Consider the following 10,127-nt stretch of genomic DNA (forward strand, 5'->3'; position numbering starts at 1 on the left):
TTCTGCACAGGCCTGTCAACCGACGCTCTCTTCTTTGTGTTTTGGGAGCTTTTGTGCTGACGGCAACTAGCAATAGCTTTAAGACAGTGTTCTTCGTCTTTCTGGGGTTTTACGTGCCAAAACCAGTTCTGATTATGAGGCACGCTTAGTGGAGGGCTCCGGATAAATTTTGATCACATGGGGTTCTTTTAACGTGCACTACAACGCAAGCACACGGGCGTTTTTGCATTTCGCCTCCATCGAAATGCGGCCGCCGGGGCCGGGATTTGATCCCGCGACCTCGTGCTCAGCAGCGCAACGCCTTAGCTGACGATCCACCCCGGTAGTGTGGCGTCCTGCGTAGGTAGGGCACAACCGCAACCTTTATTTTTATTTTTTTTTGCATCTGCTCATTTGCTTTGTCCTGAGTGCTGTTCTGTACACTGACATCGTTCCGTCAAACCCTCTGCTGCGTGTACCTGTGATAGCATGGCTTTTTAAAAACATTTCCAAGAAATAGGTTAGCAACGCTTCTTTTAGGAAGTTTTGAATGCGCGGAGTTATACGGTAACAAGGGCTTACTAGCTCCAGGCTAATACCGGGTGTTCAAAAGTAAGTTTTACGGAATTTTTTTTTAAAATCTCAAGTGGCAGGTAGCATAATTCTTATCATTGAGCTCGGCTAATTCGAAGAGGCGGACATTAGTAACACGAGAAATCGAAACACATAATGAACTTGGTATCCACTGTTACGTCAGCCGAATCGGCATGCGGCAGCTGCCCTTGCGCCGTGGGCCACCTTTTGTTCTTTCACACTTCCACCTTCCCCGCTTTTCTATATAGTTCCGAGACGACAATAAAACGTCGCATTATGCCTGGAGACGCTGTCTGATTTTTTTTTTCCGGATGCACGGACTATTCCGTCGGCTCGGCTACAGTGGCGACGAGGGTGGGATTGAAGCAAGAGAAAGGTTCCTGCAGAACCTGACAACCGCCCGGAACCAACGCCAGCCATGGCCCACAAGCTACCAGACTTCGATGATACGAGAGATAAGTGGCAACCCTACATTGCAAAAATCCAAGCGTACTTTGAAACTAACAGTATCACCGACGATGCGAAGAAAAGAGCCTTGCTTGTTGCCGCGCTCGGAACTTCAACAGTTGAAGATTTTTGTGGAAAAGTTGCGCCTCTACCGCCATGTTCTTTGAGCTACAATGAGGTTTTGACGACCTTAAACAGCTATTATAACCCACAGTCGAATGAAGTTACCGAGCGGTTCAAGTTCTATCATCGCTGTCAGCAAGAGGGAGAGCCTATGCACGCATTCATTATGGCCGTACGACACATGGCGAATAATTGCCAATTTGCGTCACTGTTGTACAACATGATAAGGGACCGAATAGTGGGGTGTGTAAGGTCCAAGAGCTTACAGAAACAGCTACTAGCGAAGAAGGACTTGGCTTTGGCTGACGCTGAGGCCCTCGCTCTTGCCGCGGTAACGGCAGAACTAGATTCACAAGGCATTTCAGCCGACAGCGAGCAGACGCATGTGCTACAAGTATCCCAGCGACGTGAACCAGGCTCGAGTAAAATGAAACCCTTCACGTCGCAAGCACTCTGCAGATGTTGTGGAAGCTATGGGCACAAGCTTCGACGTGCAGGCGTAAAGAAGCGGCGATGTTTCAAGGTGTATACGGCAGGTTCACTCAGCCAGAATGTGCTCGCCCGAAACCACCACTGAAAGAGCGCTAGCATTAACAGCGCATATGAAGGACGATACTGAAGAAAGTGACAGCAGCGCATCTCAGATTTGGTCATTTACCACTGCTCCAGCCTTGGTTCCACCTATCAGGAAATGTTTCAATTGGGGTGGCATCAATCTAACGATGGACATTGACACAGGATCGCCAGTCTGTGTAATTCCCAGGGCAGTTTATGAAACGTACCATCAACGACGGCCGCAGCTGCAAGAAGCACAGATAAAGTTGTCATGTTCTCTCGGCAAGCTTCCGGTGCTTTGGAGTGCTCAAGATGAATGTTGCTTACCAATCTTCGGCAGTAAACTGTAGCCTAACGGTTCTGAATTGTGACAGCCCCAGCCTTTGTGGGCGGGATCTTTTGCAGAAATTGCGTGAAGAAGGCGCCCCTGTATTACACGTCGAAGAAACAAGCACGGCAAGCACGTCTGCTTCGCCGTCCGCAGCACTACTGGAGCGCTACGCGGAGCTGTTCACCGACGGAACTGGACTGCTGAGAGGCCCACCGGCCCGGCTACACGTCAAAGACGGAGCCAACCCCAAGTTTTACAAGGCAAGGAAGGTTCCATTTGCACTTCGCGAAAAAGTGGCTCAAGAGCTGGACAGGCTAGTTGCGGCAGGCATAATCTCCCCCGTGCCTCATTCTGAATGGGCTACGCCCAAAGTACCCGTGCTGAAAAAAGACGGCACAGTGCGGATTTGCGGTGACTTCAATGTCACCTTGAACCCCGTATGCGAAGTGGAACAATACTCATTGCCGATTATAGATGACATATTTGGTAATCTCTGTGGGGGCGAGAAGTTCAGCATTCTAGACCTCCGAGACGCTTACAATCAAATCCCGCTTCACGACGACTCCAAAAAGCTGGCGGTCATTAACACCCACAAGGGACTATTCTGCTACAATCGCTTACCCTTTGGCATAGCGTCGGCACCCGCTATATTTCAACGCAAGATCGAGGAGGTGCTAAAGGGTCTGCCAGGTACCCAAGCGTATCTAGATGATGTGCTAATAGCAGACACCGCCGGGGATCAGAATGCTAATGTTGAAGCGGTACTTCATCGTTTCAAGGAGCATGGCATCAAGCTTCGTGCCGACAAATGTAGATTTTCTGAGTCATCAGTAACCTATCTTGGTCACCGCATCGACGCAGAGGGATTGCATCCGCTAGAAAAAAATGTTGACGCTATAAGGCTAGCTCCGGCCCCACGAAACGTCACCGAATTGCGGTCAATTCTTGGCATGATAACATTTTACAACAAGTTCTTGCCGAATCTGTCTACGTTGCTCGCGCCGTTATATCGGCTTTTAGAGAAAGGAGCAAATGGGTTTGGGGCAAGAAAGAAGAGCGAGCTTTCGAAGAGGCCAGGAATAAGCTGTGCGCTGCACCGGTCTTAACACATTTTGACCCAAAACGGGAGCTACTCTTGGAATGTGATGCTTCGCCGCATGGCGTCGGTGCAGTGCTTTTTCATCGCATAGATGGCGAGAACAGACCGATTGGATTTAGATCTCGGACATTGACCGTAGCCGAAAGGAAATACTCCCAGATACGAACGCGAGGCCTTAGCGCTAGTATACGGAGTTACTCGGTTCCGTGATTACCTCCTGGGACGTGAATTCACGCTGGTCACTGATCACCGCCCCTTGCTAGGCCTTATGGGGGCAGATCGCCAGACCCCGGCTATGGCCGCTGCAAGAATTCAAAGGTGGGCTCTGTTGCTGGGAGCTTACAAGTATAAATTGATGTTTAAACCCGGCAAACTGATGCTCAACTCGGATGCACTGAGCCGTTTGCCACAAATGTTGCAGGCGCCGGAACCAGCAGTTGAAGAATGCGATGACATGGTGCTCGCCATCGACGGATGGGACCATCCCGCGGTGTCACGCCAGGAGTTGAAAGCACTGACAGCAGCAGACGAGATGTTATCAAGTGTTTGCCGGTATGTTATCGGGGGTTGGCCATCACCACGGCCTGTAGGAAACGTGGCACTGTCCGAATACTACAAACGGCGACATGAATTGTCCGTGGAAGGAGGGTTACTGTTCTGGGGCCATCGGGTAGTAATCCCCAAAGATGCTCGTGGGAGGTTGTTAAAACTGTTACACGAGGCCCACCAGGCAGTTTCAACCATGAAGACCGTGGCAAGGTCTAGTTTCTGGTGGCCCGGTCTTGACAAAGCCATTCAGCGTGTCGGGGATGAATGTCGCAGCTGTGTACAAGCTTTACCAATGCCACCGACACAGGAGCCTGTAAGCTGGCCCAGTACAAACGAGAAATGGTCGCGACTGCACATAGACTTCGCGGGGCCCGTTAATAACGCCATGCTTCTGATTATTGTGGACTCGCACAGCAAGTGGATAGAAGCTATACCGATGCGCCAGGCCACTGCTAAAAACACCGTGGACGCTCTTAGGGCGTTGTTTAGCAGATTCGGACTGCCTCGTACCGTGGTCTCGGATAACGGCACGCCATTTACCGCGTCAGAGTTTGACCGTTTTATGGTGCGAAACGGTATCACGCACATTCGCACGCCGCCTTATCATCCACAGAGCAATGGATTGGCAGAACGCGCCGTCAGAACTATAAAGGACGGTTTAAAGAAAATGACTGGAGTGGATCTCGGGATTGCGCTGGCTAGAATTTTGTGCAAGTACCGGAACGCGCCACAGCCTTCGGGGTTGTCTCCATCAGAATTGCTTTTGGGGTACAAGCTGCGGACGAGACTAGACATGTGTTTTCCACCCAGGAAACAGACAGAACATCGGCGGAAACCCACCGACGACACTACCTGGAGTTTCGCCCCAGGCGACACCATCTACGTCCGCAACTACGGAGTCGGGGACAAGTGGACACCTGGTAAAGTCAAGTCTACCACAGGTGCCCGGTTGGTGACTGTTCAGACGGATGAAGGTGTGGTTCGCAGACACACGGATCAAGTGCGCAAGCGTTCTGCCGACACATCCGGGACCCCATCCGCCGAACCCCAGGACGACCCGATGCCCACAGAGGAGAGGGCGCTGGATTCCAGTACCACGTCGGACGGCTCAGAAGCCCCGCCCCAACTGCGGCGTTCCACTCGTACGAAGAAGCCGGTAGAGCGCTACGGTTATTAAGGGGAAAGGAATGTTATCACTTACGTCAGCCGAATCGGCATGCGGCAGCTGCCCTTGCGCCGTGTGCCAGATTTTCTTCTTTCCCACCTCCTCCCCCCCCCTTTTCTATATATTTCCGAGACAATAAAACGTCGCATTATGCCTGGAAACGCTGTCTGATTTCCTTCCGGATGTACGGACTTTCCCAGCGGCTCGGTAACAGGTAGGAAACCAAAAGGCGACAGAGAGCTGCTGCTTGTTCAGGCGTAGCAATCATGGGACTAAATGTTGCGTCAGGGCAAATAGCATCCTATGGACATGGTGAAGAACCGGAGCAGACGTCGACTGAAAACGCCGTGACGTGGTCATCCCCTATAGCACGAGGCGTTGCAACCAGTGCCAGTTCAGGGCAAGTTTGATGGCGCATCTGGCAATTCATTCCGAGTGCATACGCCTCGCTAACTCACCAGCAGCAGTTCGTAAGTTACAATATGTGTCGTTATAAGTACATAATTATAAGGATAATTAGTGAATATTTTTAATTAATACATAATGTGTCTGAATTTCTCGTGCACGTCCACCTGTCGGACTTATCTAGCTCAATGTTTAGAAATGTTTTCTGCAACAAGTGATTTTTAAAGATTCCAGTGAAGTTAAGAATTAGCAATCAGTAGAGTGTGAGTGAGTGAGTGAGTGAGTGAGAGAGCGAGCGAGCGAGCGAGTGTGCGTGTGTGTGTGTGTGCGTGTGTGTGCGTGTGTGTGCGTGTGCGTGGGTGCGTGTGTGTGTTGTACGCAACCCTGCGGACTCTGCTTAACCGAAGCCTCACTAAAATTATAGGACTTAACCCTACATTAATACCGTAAGTGCGTATCTTCAATTTAATGCTAAATAAATATGAAATTCCAAAAATTGGGAATTGTACAGGTATGTGACAAGCACGTATAAGGCCACAATATCACGTGGTACCTCGTAGGGTATAGCACGTTTTACAGTGAACGCACGTTAACAATTTGGGGCAATGAAAGGCTGGCGTCATGTGACATTCTATATATTGTACCACAGGCTGCTTTACAACGCCACCCTGCTGAGCTATTACACGACGCTTAATGGCGGCATGGATTTTTGTAGTCCATTAGAAATGAGAGTATTGACATCCCGCTTAATATAATTGGATTTCCGTCCGTCGCACGGATATGCTCCGGAAGTACAAGTCCGGGCCACAGCACCAGCCCAAGAGGTCGCTACACCGATGAGGGCCATCTGGTGTGTTCGTAGAACCCATGACTCCCGGTAACGGTAATAAAGTTTTATGACTGAGTGACATACGTTCGCTCATACCGTCAGTTGCAGGGTGAGTTAAACCGTGAGCACAGGCACTACATCACTGCGACGTACTGCTGAATTTAAAGAACGAGCAATATAGAGGCTAAAAGCATGGAAGACGACATCTAATGAACAACAGCAGCACGTTTGGATAATAAGAAACGTTTAGCCTTTTTATGTTGTTTCATATCTCATTGAAAACTATAGCCTCAAAAGCTTCTGGAAAAATAATCATCCGCGGCCCCTTGTGCGAGGGAAAGCTCCAGGTAGAAAAAAAACGCACAGAAGTGCTCAAAACACACCAATATGAAACCTGACGGTTGTCAGGGGCGAACACGACAATTATCTCTGCTACCACCCAATATAGTGACATGATGAGTATGAAAAGTCAGGCTATTGCGCTCATAGAGACTCACAGCGTATTAAACATTAGGCAGAAGTTGTCGGCGCAGTACTATAGTTACTGCCTTCCACGGCAGCGCACGTGCAGTACAATTATGCACTAAACTGCTCAACTCACTGTGAAATGGCTAGCCAGAGCGGGCCACAAAGCATAAAGCACGCGCCATCCTTTGCTATCAGTTGTGACCTCTGGCCTATTGGCAGCAACAGCTTGTTCGAACGCTTACCCGCCCTACTGCGAAACCCAGTATCCAGCGTCATGCCTGATTAAGGGTAAACTATCCCGTGCGGGATGCTGGGACGCTGGCAAAGCGCGGCATTCTGGGAGGCGCTGGGCGTGGGGTATATCGGCTTCCCCTCTCCAGTGCAGCCGAAAGGAACACTGGGTATGCGCCACCCGGTCTGTGATGTTCTCCAATGAACCTCTTTGGAGCACTGGGTATCTGCCAGTGGTTGTCTGTCACTCTTCAATGAATGTCCTTGACGCCAACGTGGGTAACTACGTATGTGACACTGGGAATGTGACGCTCTAGAATGGAAATAAAGGTCTCTTCACTTTCTCCGAAGCTGAGCGGGACCGAACCAACGCCAGCAGTGTTCCTCAAGGACAGCAACTCGACGCTTTAGCAGGCCGCGCCACAAATAAGCTGCATATGTTCTGCTTTTCAGTGAACGTCTTTCACGCCAAAGCTTTAGCGACCTGCGCCATGTATACACTGTGTATGGGCCACTCCTCAATGACCCTCTCGCCAATCTGGGTCACTCAGAATATGCCACTGTATGTGCGGCAAGCGAGGAAACTATTCTCGGCGTTCGTATGCACCTGCCCGCCACAGGTCTCGACTCGGAGGCTACGCGCGGACTTATCGGCAGCGCTGCTAGATGGCGCATCGCGTCCAGAAAGAAGTCCCTGGATCTTCTAAAAGTAGCGTTAACTGCCCGCAGCGCCTTCTGGGTTGGTGAAAGTGAAAAGAGATTCAAAATGCGTACGGCCGTGCGGTTTTAGCGGGCCAATCGGCTAGTTAACGTCGCATCATAGCCTCTCGCTGATTTTCCTTTCGCTGTCGGCGAACAAACAGAAAAGAGCTTTGTTCTCTTGTTTGGTTCCGTTACGATCTGACTACTCGCGTGCCTGCACAACGTGTTGGCCGAGCGGCAAGCAATGGCACGCGGCAATGACGCGGGCGTGGTGCAGGACACTTTGGATTAAATGAAATATATTCGTGCGCTCCACTTGAGAGCGGAAAACGATCCCCGCAGGAGCACGGTGTCTTCTAGCTGCTCTGGGACCGATCCTGGAGGTGCGCTGATGTTCTTGTCCAACTGCGCAGCACGGCGGCGCAATCAAAACCTTTCGCTTAAATTTATAAGTTTCAGGGCTTGCGAAAGAATTGCAACAGAGTAGCTCTGCTGGCCGTACGAGGCGATTCTCAGCGTTTGCTCGCACAGACGTTCAATGCATGCGAACGACAGCGCCGCTAGGAAAGGCGCAGCCGCAACCCTCAGGTGGCGCCAAGTGTTCTTATTGGGCAGTACACACTCGTTTCGACGGAGGAAATACGTTGTGTGGCTATATTGATTCAATGCTAAGCGCATTATGATCGTGAGCCATTGCAAAAAGAGTTCTGGCGAATGCTTTTTCGTTATGTTACTCCTGTGTCATTCACCGGGGAAGCAAACTTTAGCGTTTCGGCTGCTTTCATATAGTAGTGACATGGAAAACTGGACACTCAACATGCGGACTAGTTCATAGACATGTGGGCACATCACCTATTGATGCTGGCCAAACTTTTTTTGCCTGCTTATGCGAACCAAGCCAGGACCATGATATAGTCACACGCTACCAATTTGTGAAACATGCATTCAATTTTTCGTTGAGTCAGGGGTTCAGCTTGTTGCATACCGCTCTAGCATGCAGCTGTCACTCTAAATATTTAGGAACTGGAACGCCTTAGCACGAACTCTAACATAAGTGGCTTAGTAGGGGTGACGAGCTCGGAACAGAAATATTTTTTTTTCGCCAAGAATTCACCTAATGACAACGTGGCTTTCCTTAAATAATAAAATTTCCCTTCTTTCGTCGACCTCCGATATTTAGATAGCGTTGAGGTGTCCCGAAAAGAGCCAATAAGGGACACACGTGGCTTTTTATGGAACTTTTGGCACCATTCTGCATAAACACTGGCCCAAGCATCCAAATAATTTTTTAGCATAGACAGAATGATAATGATTGACGATGAATGATGGTCAGTCATTATATTAAATAATGAGCAATGATTGTAAAGAGCCGTCAGCAAAAATGTGGTGAGAACATTTATACTACCTGGGCTACGACCACACCTTCCTCTTACTGTGGGAAATAGCGCCGCTGTTCAGGTGTCAGTTTGTGACTAGCGTACATAACTACACCCCTGGGAAAGTTTCATATGCTGCAGAAGGTCAGTTACAATTTCCTTCTTTTGTAAAGCGCATAACTATATAGACTAAAGATAGTCACAGAACATACGCTTGCTCTGTGTTTGCTTTTCTTCTGTTCTTGCCTCGACTAGCATGAAGCAAACAATGCGCTTTATTTTTCTTAGAGGATTTTCCTAGCAAATTCAAAACGTGTATGGGTTGTGTCGCCACATAAATGTGACAAAATGTCTCGTTTCCTCATTCAAAGGAGTAAAGACGTAATCATGCCGCTGTATCAGCTCGCCTGATGCTGCAAATCAAATGTGCGTGACGTGCTTGCTTAAAATTGAACAATCTCATATTGCTTGAACATGAAGTTTATTTCAGCATCAGCCTACACTGATGCTCGTTTCCTCATTCAAAGGAGTAAAGACGTAATCATGCCGCTGTATCAGCTCGCCTGATGCTGCAAATCAAATGTGCGTGACGTGCTTGCTTAAAATTGAACAATCTCATATTGCTTGAACATGAAGTTTATTTCAGCATCAGCCTACACTGATGCTGAGGATATAGACGAAAATTTGCTCATGCGCATGACGAAATTCACAACCCTACGTGGCATTATTATTTATTATTATTTGATTTGTACACATATACACACAAGGACACAAAGGGATTAAGGAGGGAGCAAGCTGACAACTGCCACCGAGAGGGGCACAACGCCTGCCTACTCCTATAGGAGGAGGGAATAGGCATTAGGAAAACAATCACACACCAGCGTCTAGTAATAGTGGAAGGGCATATTACATTCGAAATTCATCGGGCCAAGAAAAGCAAATTTTACACATTGTTCTTTGTAAACACTCGGAATGGATGAACCCCGTACGTTGAATGAAAAAAAAAATTGATAAAAAACGCGTTTACATCCGTGTCACGGAGCGGCATATATTCGAGAGTTCGATTGGTTTTTGACGCCAATTAACGGCCGCCAAAAACGTGGGGTCTTCACTATGCGACGTGTAATTTCGATTATCGACACGCCGAATTACGGGCGTCAAAAGCGTCGTGGCCTCATGGGGAAGCATCTCGATTCGAGACGCGACACGCCGATTACGGACCCAGCCGTGTGCGTGTATGTTCGCGTGGTATGCCGGGCTCGACCTTGGCCCTT

At 49.1% G+C, this 10,127-nt stretch overlaps 1 protein-coding gene across 1 annotated transcript; it reads left to right on the forward strand.

Annotated features, from left to right (window-relative positions):
• Positions 1-3,351: 3,351 nt before the first annotated feature.
• Positions 3,352-4,879, forward strand: LOC125946583 (uncharacterized). The gene is made up of 2 exons (XM_049670074.1): positions 3,352-3,680; positions 4,488-4,879. Exons 1-2 carry the CDS (start codon positions 3,397-3,399, stop codon positions 4,852-4,854), a joined length of 651 nt encoding a protein of 216 aa, XP_049526031.1. The 5' UTR covers positions 3,352-3,396; the 3' UTR covers positions 4,855-4,879.
• Positions 4,880-10,127: the final 5,248 nt, after the last annotated feature.

This window comes from Dermacentor silvarum, chromosome 7 (assembly GCF_013339745.2).
Source record: "Dermacentor silvarum isolate Dsil-2018 chromosome 7, BIME_Dsil_1.4, whole genome shotgun sequence".
In the NCBI taxonomy this organism is placed as follows: Eukaryota; Metazoa; Arthropoda; class Arachnida; order Ixodida; family Ixodidae; genus Dermacentor; species Dermacentor silvarum.

Coding starts and splice junctions, on each gene's coding strand:
- LOC125946583 (XM_049670074.1), top strand. CDS start 3,397: ATGGGGGCAGATCGCCAGACCCCGGCTATGGCCGCTGCAAGAATTCAA. Junction 3,681..4,487: donor ATGTTATCAAGTGTTTGCCG/GTATGTTATCGG, acceptor TTTTCCACCCAG/GAAACAGACAGAACATCGGC.